General features: G+C 41.5%; 1 protein-coding gene across 2 annotated transcripts in view; it reads right to left on the bottom strand.

Annotated features, from left to right (window-relative positions):
* Window positions 1-509: 509 nt before the first annotated feature.
* The window catches only part of gsk3ba (glycogen synthase kinase 3 beta, genome duplicate a), a 46,786-nt gene continuing 22,077 nt past the window's right edge, over window positions 510-25,218 (bottom strand). The window contains exons 3-11 of one of the 2 annotated variants that reach the window (XM_042494218.1): window positions 20,297-20,380; window positions 11,476-11,586; window positions 10,561-10,691; window positions 9,268-9,374; window positions 8,988-9,085; window positions 8,753-8,860; window positions 6,335-6,521; window positions 6,014-6,112; window positions 510-3,523 (exon numbers count right to left, since the gene is read on the bottom strand). In XM_042494218.1, coding sequence (XP_042350152.1) covers window positions 3,453-3,523; window positions 6,014-6,112; window positions 6,335-6,521; window positions 8,753-8,860; window positions 8,988-9,085; window positions 9,268-9,374; window positions 10,561-10,691; window positions 11,476-11,586; window positions 20,297-20,380 — 996 coding nt within the window. In that variant the 3' untranslated portion in view covers window positions 510-3,452. The remainder of the gene's footprint in view (window positions 3,524-6,013; window positions 6,113-6,334; window positions 6,522-8,752; window positions 8,861-8,987; window positions 9,086-9,267; window positions 9,375-10,560; window positions 10,692-11,475; window positions 11,587-20,296; window positions 20,381-25,218) is intronic. The other variant, XM_042494219.1, reaches the window with a different exon arrangement.

Here is a 25,218-nt window from a genome sequence, read left to right as displayed (position 1 = left end):
AACTTGCAATACAGGTCCCAATATCGATTTATTAAAATCAGACAACCAGCTCTATTATTTGATATGGGAGGAGGGAAAAGACAACATCCACTTGTTCATTTGGAAGGTGCTATGAGACATCTTACAGATCACAAGCAGCCCAGCCAGAATCACACATGCCGGCTCCTCCCCTTTTTGACACCTCTCACAGCTGCAGCTCTAAACACTAATTCCCTACTGCATGCAGTGCTCCCCTTGCACAGACAGACCCGGTCGCATCAATCGACGTCCTGCCAGTAGCCCCGACATGCATCGAGTTACAATGGCCCATTCATCACTGCTCGCAGCTTTTATTACATTTTATTCCTATTCTGCTTATGTATTCCTCTAAATCTTAGACACTGGACCTTTAAACCCAATTTTCCAAAATATGTTAAGTGTGTAGCCTCTGCAATTTGGTATCTGAGATCAAGGTTTTAAACTTAATAACATTTATGCTCACAAAAATGAAAATGGAACGGACAAAGAGGTTGATCATTTCCAGGCTATCCTACTCTTTATTTAATGCAAATTACAGTACCAGGGAACTATTCCTCAGAGCACGCAGAGGGAATATTTACAGAGGTGCACATTTAGCATACCTTCACAGAACAAAAGAAAAAAAAAGAAGAAAAAAAAAAGAAAAAAATTTCAGTCACAAACAGAGGCATTCAAGTAGTAGTACTGTTATACAGGATGTTTTTGTAGTATTTTCTATGATTTTTCTTTTCTTTAGCCCCAGTTAGCATATCAAACTAGTATACATGCTGGTATCATATAATTACTCCAGCATATATACTTACTTTTCTTATTTTTTGGTAACCTTTGTGGTGTTTTTATTGAACTGGAGTCAGGGGATAGGGTGCTGTGGTCAAACTTTCTGGTGGAGAGTAGCAACACGATCATGAATGCAAAATTACAGCAAGCAGGAGACAGGAGAGAGGCTACATGACTCGACCCCTTAGGTGCTACTGAATTCCCCCTCCTAAGTACGCAGACAGGAAGGAGAACAAGCAAAGAGGACAACAAAATATCCAGAGAGAGAAGAAGACGAGAGAGACAGGATACATGGCTGCCTCTGAGGATGGCTCATCACAACTACATCTTAGTTTGGCTTTGGTAACAGAACCAACACTGAGTAATACAGAAACTGTACTGTATTGTATATATACAGTATATGAGGCCTTTTTTAAACCCCTGCTGCCATCCACAACCCCCCACTTCATGCCCCGGAGCCCGTGCCAGGACTGTGGTATACATGTTTGTGCGTGCATGTGTGTCCAAGATAAAACATCTATTAAAATAAACACTCATCTACTTGTATCTTTAAGGAAAAAATAATCCTTACAGTTAACAATGTACTTTATATTACATTAAGTGTGCAATGAAAGAGGGGAAGGGGTGTGAGTGGGAGAGTGTGTCGCAGGATAGCAGGACATTCAACAGCACCGAAGGGAGAGTCACAATCGGATGGGTGGGGGTGGAAGGGGGGGGTGATGGCGGGTGGGGCTGGGTGAGCGGAAACAAGGCGAAGGTGTATGAAAGCAAAGGCACTCCAAACTATAGTTACACTATACATGACTAGTTCTTGTTACAATAATACAGCTGTCATCTACTGTACTGTACAGGTAAGATTGAACATATGGCTGGATAAAGCTGATCATCATCATCATCTACAATATCCATAAACATCATCAGTTTCGCCCTGATTGTTTTGTTTTTTTAATTTTTTTTTTCTTTCCCTACCCTCTTTGTTTTTGCTCATAAACAGTACATGGGTCTGCATATATACATACCTTGAACACAACATGGAAAAAAGAATCAACATAACATAAAAAACATACAAGTCATACAGAATTTTGGTGAGGAGCATTTATACTGTATATACAAATTCTGCTTTTTTTTATTTTCTTCTTTTTTCTTTTTTTCTTTTTTTTTTGAATGTAGTGAGTATTCTCTGTAAATAAGACGCTTCGACAGACTGTACCGAGTGGCTCTATGTGCGGCAGGTGGAGGAGAAAGAACGCTAGGCTAACACTTCAGTCAGTGGTCACAACACATGAGACAGCCGGGAGGTGAGCCGAGAGAGGGACCACCCCCGAGACTTCTCAAGGAGTCGAGGAAAGAAAAAGTGATAAGAAACATCTTGAATTCTTCACAGAGACAGCGAGAAAGAGGGGAAGGATGTTTGTCGAGACACTGCACTGTCACAGGAACACTGTTACAGACAGAGTCGGTACAAAGACGAGGGGATAGAGCAATGCCCTAAAATGCATCTACAGCCTTAATACAGACAACACAGGAGAACAGGGAAGTGAGTGCTGGAATCTAACCACACTCCAGCAAAGAAAACAGAAACACCACCTTACCTAAATCTATTGTCTTTAGGCAGCAGCAAATATTGCCACTGCTCTGCCAGATATGAGCTCACCATAAATGATTTCTGAACCATTGTAGTTAATATACATATATCTATATATACTTTTTATACATAAGGAAAAGTAATATATAAACTGTGTATGTATGCATGTTTTGTATTGTATGTATATATTATACAAGCACACAGGACCAGATACATGTCACTTCCATCGCAATCCAAAAAACATCTGCCCGGGGGGGTACAAAACAAAAATTAAAAACAAGGTCGAGTAAAACAGCTTTTCTAACCATTTAAAAACCCCAGGCAAAGAAAAAAAAAAAAAAAAAAGTCCAAACCCTGCAAGTGGACTGCTCCTTTCCACATACATCAGGATCTTCATGCACCCATGTGTGTGAGGATGTGTGTTTATGAGTGTGTTTGTGTGTATACCCGTGCGTGAGCCTCATGCCTTGTCTGCGGAAGTGGGGGTGAGAAGTGAGAGGGCGGGGTGACCCCCGGGTGATCCTATCCATACTCAGGCCATGCACTACAGGAGGAACCGAAGGGGGGGATCGGCCAGGGGACACATGGGGCCAGAGGTCAAAGGATGCAGAAAAATGGAGGAGGAAGGCCAGATCGGGAGAGGGCCGAGGGGAACAGCTTAGGACTTTTTCTACAGATTGTCCTCTTACAAACATTAGCAGGCTAGCATTGTGTATACATGTACAGTGTACTTTTATCAATAGTACAGTCGACAACACCTCTGGCCCTGCGCTTTCCTTCCCTGTTGAAAGGGCACGGAGAGACGTCTTTGACGGAGGATGGAGTAGAGTTCAAACAGCTGGATGAGGGGCCAGTCAAGGAGAAAAGAGGAAGATTTAGGGATGCTTGATTTGTGGTCGTGTCATGGGGCTGTTGGCTAGCTGTTGAACCCAGACTGCGTCAGCATCGCTCCGCTGCTGTCAGGGAGGAGAGCAGGGCAGAGCAGAGCTGAGTGGAGCTCACCCCCTGGCCGGGGCAATGGAGAGGCCGTGGGCTGGGGCTGAGACCGGGGCGGGGCGGGTCGTCTGTGGGCTCAGGAGGTGGAGTTGGAGGCCGAGGCAGAGGCGGTGGTGGTGCTGGGACCTCGCTCTGTGCTGCTGCCATCTGTGGACAACAAGAGGTGATGATCAGTGACACTTAGGGGCAGCTGCGCCTCAAAGGTAGAGCGGGTCATCCTCTAATCACAAGGTTGGCAGTTTGATTCCCATCTCTTCTAGTCAACATACTTGAGTATCCTTAGGCAAGATCCTGAACTCCAAATTGCTCTTGATGATTGTTCCACTGGCGTGTGATTTCGTGCGACTGGTTACAGATGCTGCGTTCCATTGTACATCGATGTCCGACTTGGAAAATGCAGTGGAACGGTCATTGGAGTCGGGATTCCAAATAGGAAACTTGAGGCAAGATCCATGTAGACTGAGTCACTTGAATTGACGTCAATATGGCGGTGCACGTTTGTCAGTTTTGACTTTTATGTTATTAGCTGTGTAGTGAAACATGCTATAACAACTCTTTAGTGGCAGCTGCGTTCCACTCAGTAGATTTCTGTTTGACAGAAGTCTTTGCGAGCACGCAGTAGCCTAGATCTCTACTCCTCCCGTCTCTCTTAGCTACCTACGTCGATGAACCTGCATGTAGCCAGCTACATTTACAGCATATGCTTTTTCCCCTCCCTGACGGTGCTTGAGTAGCTCATGTAGGTCCTCAGTACATGCTTCTGATGTTCAGAGGCTAGCCAATCAAACATGAGTTTTCTGCGGGCATCCATGTTTTCCCGAGCAGATGAACTGGAACACATTTAGATCTGAAGTCAGAAAAACCGCCGCGGGATTATGGACTTCCGACTTGCAATGGAACGCAGCATGAGTAGCAGGGGGCAGCACGTATGACAGCCTCGTCCACCAGTGTGTGAATGGGTGAATGTGACATGTTGTGTAAAAAGCACTCTGAGTGGTCGGAAGACTGGAAAAGCACTAAAAAAGTGCAAGTCCATTTACCATTTACAGTCAAAGAATTACTTAGATTGGTGGATAAGGGTGGTTAAATGTGACAAAGACACAGAGAGAGGGATGGGTAGAACATGTCCTGCAATAAACTACCTTTAAAGCGTTTAAAGAGTTTATTGGAGAAATATAGGCAGGGAAAGGGAATGAGAAAGGCTGGTTTAGAGTTAGTACGCAGGCTCTACTTCTGGGTATAAATCCGTCTTAAAAAGCTCATTCCATTCCTCAGCTATTAGGAGCATGTGAACGGAGCAAAGCATGAGCCTAAGCATTTTGAATGGAGCACAGAGTAGATTTTCTAAAAAGTTTGAGCACTGCCTTATGCCTTATATTACCATCTCAATCCTATTCTGCACTGGTAACTCTCACACTGTCTGTGCATTCCAATTCCTATACTATCATACTATATAGTATGCCAGAAAAAGACTTAGTATGTCCCAGTACATAATATATCTGCTGCAACATACCAAAGATACCAGGATGTTTTGTTACGTCCAGTCAGATTTTGCAGTATGCAAGCCAGCAAACTTTTCTGGGTATTCTGACCCAGGATACGTCACATTGACTGAACCGCTAACAGATGAAAGCTCATTGACAGCTGATAAAAGCTGCAGTGACGAATGACAGTGCATACAAGTGACTGATGGTGTGGAGTTGAAAAGTAATATAACTGTATTATATATTAACTGTTTAAGTTAACAAAGTAATCATAAATATTACCAACAAAGACAAAAAATAACAAAACAGTAATAGAGAAATGCATTTGTAGGCTAATTTTAGTAGGATAAAATGTTTGAGTCCACAATGTATGCAGTTATAGCTTGAGGATTAAACTACATACATTCCCAAGTAACCACAGCAGATCTCTACAGATTGATCTCCGCATCTGACGAGCTCCACGAATGGTGTTTTCTTTGATCTCCATGGTAATGTATACATAAGTAAGAGTGTCAAAGTTCACTGAACTTTATCTTATTTAACTTGACTTAAAGTAAAAAGATTTATTATGCGATTCAGAACGCACCCTGTAAGTTTGCCATTTGCAGCCAAGGCATGCCCTACATTGAAATGCATTAATGTATTGCTCTCTCTCTCACACACACTTTTTCTTCTTCCAAAAAACTGGCTGCTGCAAGCTTGACAATGGAGTTCACGAAGAAAACTGAGCGAGCGACTGACTGATTTGAGTGAAGTGAGGCGTAATCTGAGTTGAGCGTGGAGCAGAGGAAATTCTCACCGCTCCAATTCACTCACATGTCAGCTACTGCTATGAGTCAAAGCTCATGAGCAAGACCCTTAATATCCAACTGGAGCAGCATAGTGACCATCATTTACAAGACGGTTTAGGCAGCTCCCAGGTGTAAATGTGTGAATGCATTTTGCAATGATGTGGAAATAGTAAACAGTCAACCTTCTGGTCAAAGCAACAATTTACAAAGCAGCGTTTCGTTCCCACAGAGCTTTTTATGCACCAACTTTAAGCACAAGTTAAAATCTACCAAACTTGAAAAGATATATAATGACCACTAAAGCGTAACACTTTTGGATGGCTGCAGAAAAGAGCGCTTGTTGGAGGAAGTGTGGGTCTAACCTGTGGTGGCAGAGGTGTTGGTTGGGGTAGAGGCGGCGGCCTGGCTGCGGGCGTGAGCAGGGATGAGTATGGAGGCCAAAGAGGGATTACTGGATAACTCTGGAAGAGAGAGAACAAGCTACAAGGTCATGTTTGTATACAGTTTCCTGCAACTCCTGAATGAAGACACTTACTCATAGAAAGAGGCAGCTACACAATTTGTTGAAATACACAATTGTAATTCAATTTTTGAAGCAAATATTCTGGCAACAGCTTTAGTCTCAGTTCCAAATGAAAGTTTACCTCTCTACTAATAAATGCAATGTCTGTATATGTGCATACCCTGGGTGGTGAAATTGAAGAGGGAGGGCTTCTCTCTCCCGTTGGGCAGTTTGACGTTGGGGTCGCGCAGCTCGTCAAAGAAGGAGTGTGCGCAGGCCTCTAGAGGGGTGAGGCGGGCCGTGGGTGTGTACTCCAGCAGGCGAGAGCACAGGGCGATGGCCTCCGGAGGCGTACGCGGCCGGAACACCTGAACAACAGTTAGACACAAATATGGACGTCAGTAGAGATCATATGAAGTCTGCTGTCAAGTGCTGTAAAACAAAAGTGGAAATTCCAGTGTTGTTACACACACACACACACACACACACACACACACACACACACACACAAAATGAGCTTGTGTCAGAAAATGAGAACAATATCTTTAGTGTGTTTTATGAAACCTGCTGTTATCAGTTAGATGTTTTAGTTATCTTGAAGGGGTATGTCTGAATGAATAGCTTTGGTTGCTGCAGCAGCACAGTAGTGCTGACTGAACACAGTTGCACAGAGTGACCACAACATGGCGCCCAAGAGGCCAACGGGAAGACCCGCTGTTGCTGCCTGCTGATTGGATGAATCTGTGATCCAATGCAAGAGCTGTGGGTGGGACTGCTGAGGGAGAGCCAGGAAGAGAGAATGTTCCTCTGCTGTTTCCCACCTATTTATTTTCACATTGACTTAAAACATGCACTCAGACGAGCGCATGGTGTGGAGAACTTATGTGACTGTCTGATTTTGACAGATCAACCTGTCTCTAATAAACTGACGGATAAAGCAGAACGGAGTAAGGACTGACTGAGCAGGATGCAGCTGCTCTTTAAGAGCAAAAACCAAAAGCAACAAATAGTCAAGAACGATAAAGAAACTCAAACTCACTGACCGCTTCATCAGGTACACCTGTGCGGCTGTTCATGATAACGCAGATATCTAATCAGCTAATCACATGACAGCAAGCTCAGTGCAGTTAAGCATTAAGACATGGTGAAGACGATCTACTGAGGTCCCAACAAAGCTTCCGAAAAGAGAAGAAAGGCCTTTTAAGTGACATTGAAAGTGGCATGATTGATGTTGCCGGACGAGCTGGTTTGCACGTCTCAGAAACTGCTGCGCTATATTTTCACACACAACCTTCTCTCACGTTTAGAGAGAAAAGTCTGAAAAAGAGAAAATATCCAGTAAGGGGCATTTGTCTGCCTTGTTGATGGCAGAGGTCAGAGGAAAATGGCCAGACTGGTTCCAGCTCATTACAACTGAGGTACGCCGAGGAGCATCTCTGAACGCACAACGCATCAAACCTTGAAGCAGATGGGCTACAGCAGCAGAAGACCACACCAGGTGCCACTGCTGTCAGCTAAGAACAGGAAACAGAGGCTACAATTCGCACAGGTTCTCCAAAATTGGACAACAGAAGATTGGAAAATCATTGTCTGGTTTGAGAAGTCCATTTCTGATGAGACTTTTGGTTGGTTGGGTCAGAATTTGGCGTAAATATCATCCATCATGCACTGTATCAACGGTTGAGGCTGGCGGTGGTGTTACACTGAGGAGGATATTTTCTTGGGCACAATTTGGGCCACTTCAAGCACCTTTAAAATACCACAGCTCTAGCCCAGTATTGTTGCTGACCGTGTTCATCCCTTTATGAACACAGTGTACCCATTTTCTCACAGCTACTTCCAGCAGGATAACACGCCAATGTCACAAAGCTCAAATCATCACGGTTCCTTGCACACAGCATTGAGCTGTACTTAAATCACCACATCTATATCCAGCAGAGCACCTTTGGGGAGTTATGGAACAAAGACTGACATCATGGATGTGCAGCCAACTTATCTGCAGCAACTCTATGATGCTATCATGCCAATTTGGAGCAAAATCTCTGTGGCATGGATTCACCGAGGTGCTGAAAACATTCTTCAAAGACTTAAGGCAGTTCTAAAGGCAAAAAAGGGGGTCCTAAGCAGAAAAGTCAAGATGTACCTCATAAAGTAGCCCGTGAGTGTATTTTTTTTTTTATCTTGATAGATAAAGAATGTTAAATCATTTAATGAATCCACAGACAACTAATGAAATCTTCATGCCGTATCAACAATGCAAATGGGACAGCTGCTGCCTCTCTCACGGATATTCACAAAGGAACAAAGGGACTCTTCAAATTGTTTCATAGCAATCTCAGAATGTGACACGTGCAACTTAAAAACTACTAAAAAAGAGATTTGTGACAACGCTGTGTAAGGCTGAGTGTTTAGATTATGTTTTATCAGTCATGGTCTAAAGAACTAAGTGCAGGTGTGGGCTGATTACAGCCTCTTGCAGCTCTGTTGCTTGGATGTAATGATGTTGGATGGCTGTGGAGCAGCATGCAGAAACAACACAAGCATGGAGACAAAAGATGCAGCAGCGGTTGATCTTAGAGAAGTAAAAGGGCTCCTGTACCTGTTGACTCACCTTAGTCCAAGGATGTGCCTTAATCTGGGGGAATTTGAACTCGGTGTAGTTGGGGTTCATCTCTCGGATCTGCTCTCGGGTCGGGGTGCCGAGAACCTGGAAAGAACAGGAGAGAGAAGAACAGGACAAAATATGTCTTTAACCTGAATCCCTCATCACTTGTGAAAAGGAAGCAGATCATATATAAAGACTTTAACATCCTGTGGGTCACCCCGGTCATTACCTTGATAATTTCAACCAACTGATCCACTCCACTGTCACCAGGAAAGATTGGTTGTCCTAGCAACAGCTCTGCCAGCACGCAGCCGGCTGACCACACATCTAAAGAGGAAAAGGCAGGTCACCAAAAGGCAAAGGAGTCAGTTGTAGCAAAAAAAAAAGCCAGAGACAGCCACAGTGAGTCAAAATGAGAAGCATTCATACAGAACATCTGATGATATTTTATTATTAAGACTTTTGAGTGGCTTGAGGGTTAAATGTTGTAACAGCTGGAGTGAGCTTACCTATGCTGGAGGTGTAGTCAGTGGCACCAAAGATGAGCTCAGGGGCTCGATAGTAGCGAGAGCAGATGTAGGACACATTAGGCTCCCCGCGGACCAGCTGCTTAGCACTGCACACAAAATCAAAGCACATCATCATCATCATCACCTTCATCAAATTCTGCTGCTTTTAGGCAAAAAGACAGGTAATATGAACCTAAAAAAAGTCTTGAGATTAAGACGAGTGTGTGACAGTAAAATACCAAACTACTATCCATTTGCTTTTTATAAATTTCTCTGGGAAACCTTTTCAGTTAATCGCTGAAAATGTGGGGGAACATTTTGCAACATTCAAACTCCCTACATAAACATGCACATATATCTCAGTTTACCGCCAGAGCACAGGAGCGTATAAAAAACCCCAAAGAATGAGTCCTAAAACCCAGAAATCAGTTTGCATTTTAGCACCTCTTGCTCCCTCATCTAAAAGTCAATAGGTTTTTTGAATGGGTTTTTGCTTAGAAGCCTGAAATAAGGTCTGTCATCAACACAAGCTGAAGAGACTTTCATGTTTTGCTCTACGACACAAAATACGTAAGTAAATACCCCAGTCCGCGCTGAACACAGCTTTACAGCCTCGTAGCAGTGGCGACACAACCGTGGTGCTGTTCGTTTATAGCCTAGCAATAGCTTTTTACTTCTGGTGACTAAATTTAGGCTTCCAAAACCCAGAAAGTGGTGTTCATTTGTGAAGACTATCTTGCTGAACAAGATGTTGAAGTATCATATACTGTATGTTTGTTTACCACAGAGCTTACTTTCTGCAATAATCAAAAATCCGATGGATAAATCCCATAGGCTTTTTGATACGGGAACCAGGGCAACACTAACTTCCCCATCTGCCTACATAAAAACTTCATCCCTGAAGAACTCTATTGTCTGTCAAACTGAGAGTGAATGTGGGGTTAGCGTTTACTATCATTTTTGCTGGTTAGCATTTCACAAACACCTTAAACATTAAGCTAAAAACACACCAGTGCTGCTCGCAGCGAGCTGTCGGGCAATGTCCATCACAGACCGCCACTGTCTACAACACTGCCTCTGTTAAAAAGTACATTATTAAGACTGTTTTTGTTGTTGTCAGAAACTTTTGACTCTGTCCTCTAATGCCATCTACACACGAAAGTACGTCGGAAGTGATGGTCACAATGTTTAAAGTGAAAGTATATATATTTTGACATAAAAGGAGCTTAAATGCGCCTTACATGGTCTATTATTTATCATGGACTGAACATGCCTGAGGTTGCTGAGTCTCACCTGCCAAAGTCACAGAGCTTGAGCACAGCGGTCTCTGGATCCAGCAGCAGATTCTGGGGCTTGATGTCCCGATGACAGATCCCAAACGAGTGGATGTAGGCCAGGCTCCTGAACAGCTGGTACATGTACAACTACACATGGAAAAACAAACACAGGTTACGCCTACACAAACGGCAAGCCCAATTTTCATAACAGGATTCAAATCTGGAAACAACCACTCAAGAATCAATTTCAGCCGGGTCAAGTGCAGAACATTTTTATCAGCAAACGTTTGGACGACCGTGTCTCACATTGCCTCTTCAACAGTCCTGAATGTTGTTAACTTGTAGAGTTAAAATGAAACGTGTCTTTCTCCCCTCATATTTAATCAGAAACGGATGATTTTGATTGGGGATACAAGTACACAAACCTAATTCTCATATCCTGCATGCCAAATTTATGAAGCTATCATTTCACCTCTTTTAAACTAACACAAAATTTAAATTGCTACAATGTGTTCATGTGCATGTGAGGTCTTCTCATCCCACAATTTCCTGTACAGATAAATATTTATATTGATGTGTGGAGTTTAAAAGGTAACTGTGAGTGCTTCCTCCACTCTGTGGGACTAATTAACTGTAGGTGTTTTTTCAATTATTTCCCTGAGATAGGAAAATCATTTAGAGACAGGCAATGTGAAGACTTTCCTGCCTTTGCAAATTTTTCTCATACGTGTCTCACTTTTCTTATGTTATGTATGTAACCATAAGAGTATGTCGGGGATTTGAGGGGTCGGGGGTTGGTTGGTTGTGGTTTGGGTGGGTATTTGTGTTGTTTTGTACTTGTTATCTGCTAAAATGAATATTTAAAAAAACAAACAGAAATACTCGAAAAATACTCAAAAAGTGCACCACGTCTTGCCATACAGTTACATACCTTGACATAAACCATGGGCAGAGTCTGTTTGGCTCGGCTGTAGTGTCTGGCCACTCTGTAGACAGTCTCAGGGACATAATCCAGAACCAGATTCAGATACACTTCATCTTTCTGTTGGAGAGAAACAAAGAGATAAACACACAGCCCCATGAGGTTAGTCTAAAACAATATTTTAAAAATCTAGCATGGTTTTCAATTTCTAGAAAAATAGTTTTCTCCCAAGACACTGAGTACGATTGGGAGCAATAAGAATAAAAGCATTCATGACCTACAAATGTGCATATCCATGTAAATGCCAGACGCACAATATGTCATCTTATTTTGGAGAACGTTTCCTTCCAGTCCCTTCCTCACTGTGTCCGCAGTTATGGTATGTCTTTCCCAGCTGAAACAAGCTGTTTATGAGCTGATGTCACATTTATTCTTTTTGCAGTCTAACTGGGGACCCATTGTTAAGGATTTGTCCCCCGAGGGCAGGAAACACACAACTATGCGTCATAAAGGCCTTCACTCCAACAGTGGCCGCAGACAATGATATCATTTTCTCATTTCCTGGTTGGAGGGCGGGGTAGCACACGTTCTTCTCGTGAGCACACTGACCCCTGAAAGGTTGCTGTATCAGAGGCTTCTCCACCCAGTTATTCTAACACTTCCTTTTTCCTTTGATTCTGACCAGAGTTAGCCAGCACTGAGTCATCGGGTGTTTCTTGTGAGTCCATTGTTTGAGACCCAGAAGTCATGTCACACTCATAGCTCAGACTGAAATGAAACAGTGTGTAAATATTTGCAGATTAAAAGCACCTTATAGATTCATAAAGGACTTCGCTCACATCGATGCCTTCACAGCTATCCGCAGTTAACCGCGAACAGCAAAGCCTTCAGAAAACACACTTTGGTTGGCTTCAAGGGCCAAAATTGTGCTAATTTTCAGGTTCATGCGTTTATTTCGGGTTTCTATAAGAACATGTTTACATGCTTTAATGTAAAATATATACATATATGTACTTTTCTCGTACTGTCTTCCTGAAAAGCCCAGTCTGCTCTGATTGGTCAGTTGTCTCTGGGTCTTCCACATCTGTGCTCTCTGCCTCTCTGCACCGTCACAACAGCCAGCAAATGACTGTAACAGCAGTTTCTACCTTTAGATACTGTAGTTGTAACATTACAAATTAACAGAAGTCCTGACAGCCCAAATGTTTGGCAAATGTTTCTTAATAGGGAATTAATATGGACTGTATGCATTTCTCCTTGGAGTGAGCGTTTTGATATTTTCACAGTATTTATATAGCACCCATACCTGCTTTACAATAAAAAAGACGTGGAAATCTGACTTTACAGTGTGGGACTTTGAAAAGCTGAATAAACGAGCTAGTAGCATTAGGCTGAATCTATGAGTTTTTAGGGCAGATTTAATCATCATTTGATTCCTAAAATACGTGCCTCAACATGTTTACCTCAACAGTATTTAAATGATGAGAATGGCATTATTACAGACTTCACCTTCTGTCCACAAAAATCATTAAAATACAAAAGTCAACAACAGTTTAATCCAACTTTTAATACTTTCTAAACTCCAGTGAGTTCTGTAACACTCAGCGGCGAGCCCACTGGTTCCTGCCGATGGCAGCTTTTTAAATAAAAGGCTCACAAATATATTGTCTTTGATTGTTAAAACATGCTCAATGCTTTCTAAAACGGCTGGGCAGTGGGCACTGTCCTTTTTTATTTAATAGTTGCATTTGTTGGGGACTATTTTCAGTGGTGGATTAATACTTATTTGAACACACCCTTTTGTATCTCCACACTATAGCCAGGAGTGGTCATTTGTTTTGAGTCATATTGGCACATAAAAAAATATCTGTGACAAAATGTGTGAAGTGGTCAGTGTTCAAGAGGGCAGCACTACAGAGCTGGATGTGTGCCTCCTGTGACTGTTAAACGGTGTTCAACCATTCAACATAAACATGCTGCCTTGGGATACAATAGTAGGACTTCCTGCTTAAATTAATTAAATTATTCTCTCCCTCCTTTTTAGTCTGGGACAGGTTGTCCGTTTTCCTTTTCCCCCATCTGTTAGCAGTGTGAACAGTCTGCCCAACATGCAGCACAGGCGGTTGGCAGATCTGGCTTCCTGCAGGTCTGCAAAGCACGATGAGCGAGCCTGTCTCGTGAAGCGCTCCCAGACAGACGGTGTGGTACACTTCTGTCAGCTCAATGCCCTGCTTTGTACTGACTGCTCTCGCCCGCTCACACTCAGACAATTAGACACATATATGGTGACTGAATGAAATACAGGGCCGGGAGGACTGGGCAAACAGGCAAACGGGTGCAGATATCAGTGATGACACCTTCGTTTATACACTCATCTCTCACTGGCATCACCAACACCCCCCAAACTCATTCTCTGTGTATCTCTCCTCTAGCCATGTGTATGTGTGTGTGTGTGTGTGTGTGTGCGTGCAAAACTCCCATTGATAACATTTGTGACGACTAGAGGGCTCGCTCCGCCTTCTGCTAGCGCCATCAAAGCTATATTTAGCGTAGCAACAGCGATGACTCACTTCCTGCCTCACTACAAAGCCACTTCCTTGGCTTGTTCCCAGATGGTTAGCCAGGCAGGGATCTGATTGGCTCCTTGTTTGGTGCCGGCTAAATAATTCAGCTTCTAATTTGCTGAGAAAAACTGCTTCCACCTGAACACCGGTTTCACCGTTCAACAACAATCACCGTGCTACGTTGTGTAAGAGAAGGGGATTGATGGAGTCTGTGCAGCAGTGAGCAGTATGCAAGCCAGCTTCCATAAGTGCAGCTTATATCAGCATGTTGGGTTCGTGCTTCTTGGTCATGTGCCTGAGGATGATTGCCATAGGCCACACTACATAAGTCAGCATTTGACATAATGCATGAATCCATTTAACCCTTTGAAACCTGGAGCACCATCACTGTTTTTGTGCTGCTTTCACAAGTATTTAAACCTTTAACTCCACCAAAGTGGTGTGATTTCTTTAAAAAAAAAACACGACGTTAGGGCAACTTAGTAACAGATGATTCAAAAATGGCAAGAAAATCGTAAATTGTCTTTAAAAAGCTCAGGAAAAATATCCAGCGGAAAAAGAAAATAGCAGGGGGGAAAACTACATTTATAATTTACATAATTCCAAATCTAACATGATGTTTCAAAATTATTAAAAACTCTTTAAGCACCTTTTACGGGTAGTTTTTTGTCTTATTGCTCATTGTCTTCTTCCCATGTTTTTGAAAGAAATCAGGAAGAAATCACAGGTGCAGGGGGACTGTGAGTGTTAAAAAAAAAGAAAGTTCCTTATTAAAACCCAATTCCTGTAATTAAAAGCCCCCTGTAAAACCATTAAAATAAAAAAATAGATAAGAATGGAGGTTTAGAAGAACCAGCAACATTTTACAGATACCACAGAAAAGCCCAAAACTCATCACCCAGAAGCAATGCTGTTCAACCAGTCTGCTATATATTAACATCTGCATGTGTGTGCGTGTGTGTGTTTTGCCACTATAGAATCACACTGGGATGATGAGGCGCATATTAACCCGCTAGTGGATTCCAAGGCAAATATAAACTGTGTGGGCCCACCCATCCACTTTCTCCCCACAGACTGTGTTTATGCACTTCTGTGATCGTCATGTAAAGTACAACATGCAGACTACACGACAGCTTCGGTATTTTTGCCTGAAGCCCCAAAACCAACCAGTACAACTATTACGTAATACGTTTTTGCCCCGGGCACAATACAGTGTGGGGTACATTGAGTGAACGTGCATTCATTTTAAAGTCCACACCATGCGCACAAAATATAAAGACTAGATTTTAACTCAGAATTGTGTCCCTACGTCTCTTATAACTTTGGTTTATGCTCTGCTTTTGTTGTCCATATTGTCAAACAAAAGAGCAATTATCAAATTAAGGGTGTGCTGCCCTGGACTAAATATGAACTCAGTGGATCAAACATAAAATACAAAGACATATCAAATTTGCTCAAAGGCTGACAGATACTCCTTTAACTCATTTAGTAAAACTGCATCATGCAGGAGTGAGGTACCGTATCAGCATTAGCGAGTTTGGCATTATTACCTAATCTTGGTGCCTTTATGTCAATTTCTAGGTCTACAGAGCTTTTACTTTATATTGTTGTATGTTTCTAAATAAAGATGTATTTAATCAAACAGCAACTCGCACACAGGAAACCCGGGTCTAATAATTGAGCTTACAGTTGTGGTCTGCTGTGTGTACTGGACTTAATGAGAATTTAAAGACAGGTGGGGGTTAATCTAGGCCCAATAATGCGTTATTCTGAGGCCCTCTAGTGGGTTATCTCAGCCAAGGCTCCAGTGGTTTATGAATTTTGTTGAGAATTAACTGAGTTTTTGTTTCTTTGTTGTTACAACTAAAGCTTCATGACATGCTGGCAAGAATGATATTTTTTTTGTTTGTATGTCAGAGAATCAAGTGAAGTCACAGAAGAAATTACATGTTTTTTTGTGTGTGTACACAGATGCAGGGTTCATAGAGACACGGGCAAGTCGAATTAAAGGACTTTCAAGTACTTTTTCAAGCCCTCATTTTTATTTTCAAGGATGGATTTGTTTTCTCCACAACCATCTGTTTCAAGAGAGTTATGCAAATTTGTAAATGGAGCAAATGCATGCTAGCAGGACCTAAAATTAACTTATCCTTAATTAGCTGGTTGAATTATTCAAGCATGTGGTTGGCAAAGGACAAAAAAGCAGTCAAAGCACTCCTTGCAACCAACAAAAGAAATCTATTCATCAGCTCCACTGACAACAGTTACATGCAGAATATTTACTGATATTTAACAAACCCCTGGTGCTTAGAGCTCATACAGCATTAGAAAATTATGGCAAGCACCGCCATTCTTCGCTTTTGAGTTTAAAACATTTATCTAAAATATTTCATAGTATATCATTTTGTTCTCTTCTGTTATATTCAAGAAATTTTTCAAGGATGATGTTAAAAATGTTTGAGTTTTAAGCTATTCCAGTGGTTACATTTCTGAGTGTCAAATTCAAATACTACAAGCACCTCAGTCACCATGTTTGAACCCTGAAGATGTGATTTTGAGATGCAACCACAGCAGAGGGCAACTGTGTGTCTGCTGAACGTCTTCCATCCGCTATCTCTGCCACCACATATTTTAAAGAGGTAAAAGTCAAACTGCTATTTGCCTACCTGCCTACGCTGTTTGGACCTGCGGCCTCCTGTTTGAACAGTATTATACAAGTGGTTAAAGGGTAAAAGAAAAAGCACACTGTGTGTGTTGAGCACGCCACATGCCAGCAGTTACATAAGACTACCTGTGTGCACATGCTGCCGGCTACAGTAGCAGCAGTCGTGGCGTGGCTCACAGCTGCACCCAGCATGAACCCTCCCATTAGGACAGCGTCTACACACACCTGACCTCATCTTACCTATGCTTCACCCTCTGCTACTTTACACATCTGTCATCTACCCATCAACTTGCCTGCAACTCTCCACTGACCTCCATAATCAGGTGATATTACCTTTAGCCTACTTCACCAGCTATTCCTTTCATGTGGGTTTTTAAATGCAGAAAAACCCGCGAAAAATAGGCGACAGACTCCTTTTCCATTGCCAGTAATCCAGAGCCGTGTACAGGGCTCTGTATGAGTATGCCCTTACTGGTTTGTCACATTTGACATCACAGACACACCGAGAGGCAGGGGGAGTGAACATTAGAAAGCACAAGGGATTCCAGTGAAAATGTTACAGTGGTTTCTTCTTGTTTTTTCTATTACTTTTTTTCCCGATGATTTTTTGAGTGCTGCTTGGATGGAGGCGGACAGAATTTGTGGTGGTGTGTAAAGGGGCGAAAATGTTTGTGTCTGAAGCTCATAAATACCCAAAACTACTGTAGAGTAATGTCTTTTGGGAATGAATGTTGATTGTAACCTTTCACAATAAAGTTAAAAGCCAGATGTTAGTGGGGTTTTTTTTTTTGTATGGATGCATGATAATATTGGCACGTCATCGGTATGAGCGGATATCGTTATCATTATAGACAAACATGCTGATTTCTGCCGATACAAATACTAATTTTTTTTTAATTAAGTTGAAGTGTTTTTCTTTTTTTGCACAATGAATGAGTACTACTTACATTGAAAATCACTGTATTTTATGTCTCCATTTACTGGTGTGTCATGACAATAAGAGTATGCATAATGCGATTTTAATTCCAATACAGAACAGACTTAATGATTGTTTTAATTAAGTGGGTAAAAAAAGTGGATATATCAATATTTTTTATTGGCCAAATGAGCTGTTGTTGTTGTATCTTGGCATATCGGATACCACAGCTGCAGCGACGCGGACACAGCCTCTGTAGATAGGGCACCAACTCTACCAGGTTATCCACTGGGTGTTCAGACTGATTGATTGTACTCAAACCTTCTACTTGACAATACACCACTAAAACTCTGCTTCACCTGCTCACTAATCTGCTGTCAGCACTTCACCATCAATCTCCTGTCTTGAGATTTCTTCGCTCACTCCACGTGAAAGCATCTTTCGTCAGGCAGACGTAACCCTTTACGTGCTTATGTTTGCAATGTTCCTGCTTTCATACACTGAAAATGCTGGCACGGCTCAGGGGGAGGGAAATTGGCGGTACATTTTACCCTGAATATCGATGCCTGCTGCCAATCACACGACCCCATGCACAAAATGTTCCTAAATGTTTTGGGCATAGTCTGGATGTGTGAAAGGGGCTTAAGATGAGGCTTTATGGGTGGTAAATCCCCACACCAACAACACGGTGCCAGTCTCCATAATTAGCCCGCAGTGATATGGTGAGGGGAAAGAAGAAGAGGAGGAGGGAGAAGAAATGAATACATGAAAGGAGGGGATACAGAGGAAGGGGAATTGAAAGGTGTAACGGTTATGAAGAAAAAAAAGTCATGGATTACCATAATAAAAAAATTGTGATTTCAAAGGTCAAGTTGGGGAATAGTAGGGTCGGTCCCGTGACGAGTCAAGGCTGTCAGTGTGTATACCAAGAATTAGTTAGGATTCCCAGAGGTCAGTGAGCACATGGCATGAGTCAATGGGTGGGAGCTGGGTGGAGCTTACAGCACAGAGGGAGGGCTCGGGTGAGTCTATAATTAACCAACACCCTCTGGTCGGCAAATACATGGTGTCTGCCCATCTCTCAGCCTTCTCTCCTCCCACCCACCCTCATCATCACCTCCCCTCCATAATCCCCGCAGCTTTCCTTAGCCTCTGTAGGTGTGCAACATGGAAGCATTCCTAACTGCCGAGTCATGGGTATAGTCCCAACAGCGCGTCTGCCGGGTCCATGTCTATATTTGACACACGCACTGCTGCCTGTTTGTCAGCTAGCTGAATGACATAGTCCAGCCTTGTAGTCTCCAGGGGACCTCCAGAGACAGGCAGAGAGAGGGACTTCCCTTTCACATTGTACTGTGTATACTGGTGCAGCTGTCATGACCTAAAGTCTTGAACATGAGAGAAAGCTAAAATATTTTACTACTCTGATTGAAGCCAAGTGCTCGATCATTTGAACACACCGGGAACTTTAATGTGCTCTTGAAGATAAAAAGCTAGTACTAGAAAGAAGCATTCTGAGGCAGAGCAAAGATAGGTATACCTTCACCGCCTCTTTTCAGAAATCAAAAAGGGACTTTAATTTAAGAGCTATTAAAACAGTAGAAACTGGAATATTTTGAAAGAATGGATTCACTGTTCACTGTGTACCATTACACAGAGAAGGGACAATGATCACCACCTCACTTTTTACTTGATTTGACTTAATGCAACTATTTAATTTGATATCATGATCCACTGAGCTCGCATACAGGGCTTCTATTGGAATCAGACACTTAATTTAATGATTTAAGATATTTTTTGACCAAATTTAAGACAGATTTTGGGACAAATGCATTCCTTATTCAAACACTGCAAGTAAGTATAAAGGCAAATAGTGTACATGTGTTTTTTTTATTCAGAATTTGGTATTAAATGAGTAAATTTTGCAAACAGAAAGTGCAAGTACAAAGCAAAAACACAGTATTTGGTTCACTGGTAGGTTAAAACATTAACATCAGGAATGTCGACTTTAATGCATCTGAACTTTGCTCAGTTTGATAAAAACTAACAGATGGATAATTTAAACTGAGTTTGCGGCAATTAAGACCTCACAAATTAACATTTAAGACTATTTAATGACTTGAAAGGCAATTTATAAAAAGATGAATTGAAGACATTTTAAGACTTTAAGGACCTGCAGACTCAGTTATACACTGCTTTTATATGCTAGTCTTATGAAAAGAAACTCCTGCACACTGTCTAACTTGCAAAATGCATTTATTATGACATTTTGGTAACAACGCAAAACTTTGCCCGTTGAAGGTGTAGCTACTGAAACATCCCCATAAACGTATCTATTTTGACAGTGTGCAGGAGTTTGTCTTTAAATTATACATCAGTTGTTTAAAAGCCTCCTTTTGGTCTGTGGTATTACATAACATGATAAAATGCTGTTTACTTCCAGTATAATGTACCAGATATAATAAATATGTCTATCCTCACTCTGACGAAGAACCTATGAACTCAGAGCAGGTCTGTGCTTAAAAAATGTACATGCACATTTATATAAAGACCTTTAGTATAAAGACCTTAAGTTGAAGTCAAAACTCTACATGGAAACGCTTTAACTGTTTACTACCTTGCAGCATTAAACAAAATAAATCACGTAGCCCCAAAACAAACCCCAGACACACTCAGCATACTGACCTTGTCTCCACTGGAGTAGAAGAAGTAGCGCAGACGGACTATGTTGCAGTGGTCCAACTTCCTCATGATCTGCAGCTCACGGTTCTGCACAAAACAAAAACACAAATGAAACATTAATGTTTCACATTACATCCAAGTTTTATGCACAATGCTTCGGCTCGAGTCTAATAATCTCACCCAGGTGGTGAAAGCACAATAAAGTGCTGTTTAACCAAAGTGTTATTAGGCATGTCACATGTCACTGTATTTCATTGTTGATTAATCTGTTAACTATTTCCGCAACTATCGAGTATGCTATAAAATGTCAGAAAACTGTGAAAAATGTTTTTCCCAATGCCTAAGATGTGTTCCTCAAATGTCTTGTTTTGTCCACAACGCAAAGATATTTTGTTTACGGTCATGAAGGAGTAAAGAAAACAGGAAACATTCATATTTAAGAAGCTGGAATCAGATGATTTTGACTTAAAAAAAAAAAAAAAAAATCAGAAATTGCTCAAACTCATTAATTGATTATCAAATCAGTTGCCAATTAGTTTAACAGCTGAAAACTAACGATAAATCACTGCAGCTTGTCACTTGCATTGTTCAACAATAACGGTTGCATTATTGCCATAAAGAATAGTGCTTAAAAAACATAATTTCACTGTGTCTTATGACCAAAAACACAAATGCCATTTATCGTCTCACTACACAACCATCTCATTGTGAGCCACGTCACTGTCACAAGCTCACAGTTTGTCAGCAATCAAGATTTGGAAAATCTGGATGTGGGAGCAGCAAGAGAATGCTGACAAATCGAAAAAATGGACATTCATTTACGAAAGGGTAATTCCCATGGGCGAAAACATTACAACACAATTACATATCGCGCATATTCTCACAGAAACGCAGCAATAATTACAAAAAACCAAAACAACTGGAAAGCAACAAGATTTCATGACACAGAGAAAGAGCAGACACACTTCTGAGAAAAAGATGTAAAAATAAATGTGTTGAAAGTAAAAACGGCCTCTGGGTCTGTAGCGTGACGAGCTACAGGCTCTCACTGCGCCCTAGAACAAGATGTAAGCACTGAACCCTGGTAGAGTGCTCCATCTACTGTATACTCATATACAATGTGTCCATGCAGAAAATGGTTGTGCATATGGACTTCAAGGGGGAGGGAAGATATTCAAGCATTACATAAAGCTTTAACAGCTTTATTATTGTTCATATTTTCTCCCCTTCTACACGTCCTTCGATCCCTCTTCCTCTTTATCACAGCGCTTTGTGTTGACTTGATGTAAAGTGCTTGTGTAACATTTGAAAGGTACAGAAAGTGAATGAACCCAGACAGCAAAAAGAAAGTTAGCAGTTAAATTCAGACGGTGGCAGAGTAGTGGAGTCACTCCATAATAGTCTGGCTTTTGTTTTTTTTGACGTCATGAGCAGCTTGAACTGGAGAATGAGGGTTTTGTGCAATTGATTGCTGTACAATAACAACATAGAGCGCTCACACTGACTGCAATTTCATGCATACTAATATCCTGAATATGAGATTTGGTACAGCAAGAATGTCAGGATGGGATTTACATAAAATGATCACTTGTTTTTCCCCTCATATTTGCATAAAAGGAAATCTGCATAATATGCAAGTGAACATTTTTAGGGGTTTTTTTACATTTGGTTTTCTAGATTCCATTTCCATTTCTTTCTAAATCAAGGTGTTTACATGTAGGAACTCAATGGAGTGCAGAATTTAAATAATGAAAATACATAATCAGCTTACAGCCTACGTTTATTGAGAAACTTGAGTGGTACATTTCAACTGATAGAGTGACTAACCAGCAAACAAGCTTACTAAGTAGTTGACAGACTGAATCCAAGGTAATTGGCAAAATGATACAAAAAACAAGCAGTTGAGTAATAATCTTACAAACCAACTGTATTTGCTCTTCTACACCAAAAACTCAGCCTAGAACACTGTGTGGGTTTTTTGGTGGAAAAGGGTCAATGGGGCTTTTACGGGAAGTGTGATTCACTGGCTGACCACACAGCAGGCAATGACCTGATACACCGTCTGACCTGCTTTTTGTGCAAACACAGGCGTCATGTTTGGTGCAAAAGAATGGCACAGAGGTCTGCCCTGTACTGGCTGATGCGAGTTCAGCATTGGACCTTGGTGTAAGAGGTGATCAGCTCGTGAGCTGCTTCAACTGACTGAAAACACAAAACTGAATGAGAAGACAATGAGGTGACTGACCAATGAACCCAATGACCTCTACGAGTGACAGCATTTGTGAAATGTAAAAAAGAAGCCTCTGAAGGAGCATATTCTTTGTGCTTTTATCTGGGGATATCTCCTGCTTGAACAGTAATTATACTTAATTCCAGTCTATTGTATTTGATCAGATACTGGAGGAAACGGAAAGTGAGCAGCTCATCTGGAACACAATTTTTTAGCTTTGAGTCAAAGAGGAAAACTGTTTGAGAATCTGCTATGTGGTGCTTCGATCAACAATTATTTTCAGAAATAATTCATCTGATGATTATCTTGTTAACTGATTAATTTGGAGCTGAAATGATTGACTTTTTTGATAACTGATTCATTGTTATAGTCTTCTTCACAGGAGAAAAAAGCCAAGCATTGCCTTCTTCCAGCTTCTAAAGTGTGTGAATTTTCTTTGTCGTATATTTCAGCAAACATAAGACAGGTGCAGCTATGGCTAAGGAGGTAGAGCAGGTCGAGGGATTGATCCCAGATCAGGGGTTTGATCCCAACTCCATCAGTCTACATTGGGCTAGATACTGAACCAAAAAAACGCGTGGGTGAATGTTAACAACCCAGTAGCAGGTGGCACCCTATATAGTGTATGAATTTATGGTTGAATAAGACACATAGTGTAAGATCACTTTGAGCGGTTGGAAGACAAGAAAGAAGGCAACAACTGCTCGGTCGATCGGTCCACCCACAAAAATGTTCCCCAGTTTTAAGCGTAATAGGCTGAAATTTGTTTGGTGTTTGTATTTCTGCCTGTTGACTAAAAGAGGGAGCAGGGACAATGGGAGTGACCCATTGCAATAAGATGCATAATTTCCTAACTGATTCACAGACCTGCCAAAGATTTGGTGGAAAGACGGTCACGAGCCAACGGACGACAGTTCATGCCACTCAGCAAAAGGGGCCATGCGTGGATGCATGAGTGTACATGGTCCCAGCTATTGCGAATTTGTGCTTGTTTCACCATTATCTGGCATTTATTAAATGCAAAAATTAAATCCAAAAAAGTCATTGGCATATTAATAGATAAAGATATTGTTAGTCAAATGTCAGAAAATAGAGAAAAATGTCCATTACAAGTTCCCAGAATCCAAGGTAACGTTTTTTAGTTGCTTGTTCTATCTGATCGTGGGTCAGCTGTTAGTCAATGTCAGGCCGTCTGATCTATCGTCCTAGTTTTGTCCGTCTATCGTCCGTTTCAAAATCTGGTTGTGTTGTTAATCTGCTAACTGCCAAAAAGCGTCAAGTGCAACTTTTTGGCTGAGACACAGGTGACGCAACAGTCTGCCTTCATCACCACTAGTTATTTGTAGGGATTTTTCAAGATCATTGGCCTGGCCAATCATTGGGGCCGATATCTGGCATTTTGTCGATTATATGTATCTGAATTTTATTTTACTGATCGCCAATAAAATTCATTAATTAAAAAGTGCAAAGAAAGTGTCAGCATGGGAGCAACTTTTACTTTGTAAAACCTCAGGGAACTGTTTTTATTCATTTGTTTTTTATTCCAATTGTCACTTGACTTTATAAATAGAAGTTACTGGGTACTTGCAGTATATGATGAAAGTTTTAATTTTGATTAAACATTTGCTAAAGGGTTATTAACAACGTTTTATGTTAGAGTTTGATAAATTCCAAATTCTATATATTATTGTTTTATTATCAAAGGATATCGGTTCCAAATATCAATTATCTGTCTCATCAACTGATATCAATCGGTGTTGGCCTTTGCCTTGAAAAACCAAATTGGTCGACCCCTGGTTCTTTGATGTCAGTTTGGTGTGCCTGGGCCTTTAAACCCAAAGATAATCAGTTTAGTATCAGAGCATATTAAAAAAAAACAGCAAATATTCACATTTGAGAAGTACGTTTTTTTATATTTTCATTCAAAAAAAAAATAATCCAATAATAATTAATTGATTATAAATAATACTATCATAAAAATCAATTAACTGGCAAAATGTTTCTGCTCTTTCTTCTCCCAGCTTTGAGACATACAGCACACTGAGGCGACTGGCTGAAAAAAAATAGTGAAAAACTGTGCAAGCTGACTGATTGGGTGACTAATGAGATCCTCAGTTATGTGGGTCAGTACCATACTGGCTGGCGCAGGCAGATATGTCGCTGTCCTTCCACACTTTTCTGCCACTTTATGAGGATTTAATCCCCTCTCATTCATGTTTTAACAGAGCAGAGTGAGCTGTCTGTCCACTAAGCTAAGCAAGACCTCATCATCTCAGCAGCGGCAGCCTCTTGTAGCTCAATAGCCTGATATGGACCATCACCCCAGCTAATTCATTTACAGGCAGACGCAAATGGTTCCCACAGTCCCCCCCCACCCCGTCTTTACACAACTACTACCAACACACACACACACACACACACACAACAACCCCCTCATCATAAAGTGACATCATGGCGTGTGGGTCACAGGCCAGCCATCGAAGGCAGAGCGCACTGCAGGCAACGCCCTCGTCTTCTTGCAGTAGCTTAGCGGGAGTGTTTAAGGGTGTGCCTGTGTGCGTGTGTGTGTGTGCCTGTGTGTGTGTTGTTATGTGTGAGAAAGATGGTACCATATGGAGGAGGAGCAGACAGGCTGTTCAGTAAAGCCCTGCCCAGCTCCACTTATACTGCAGTCATTCCTGCTGACCTGTCATCC

The sequence above is a fragment of the Plectropomus leopardus genome, chromosome 10 (assembly GCF_008729295.1).
Source record: "Plectropomus leopardus isolate mb chromosome 10, YSFRI_Pleo_2.0, whole genome shotgun sequence".
Taxonomy (NCBI): Eukaryota; Metazoa; Chordata; class Actinopteri; order Perciformes; family Serranidae; genus Plectropomus; species Plectropomus leopardus.
The sequence above is the reverse complement of the archived record's forward strand: the minus strand, read 5'-3'. Positions and strand labels throughout refer to the sequence as shown.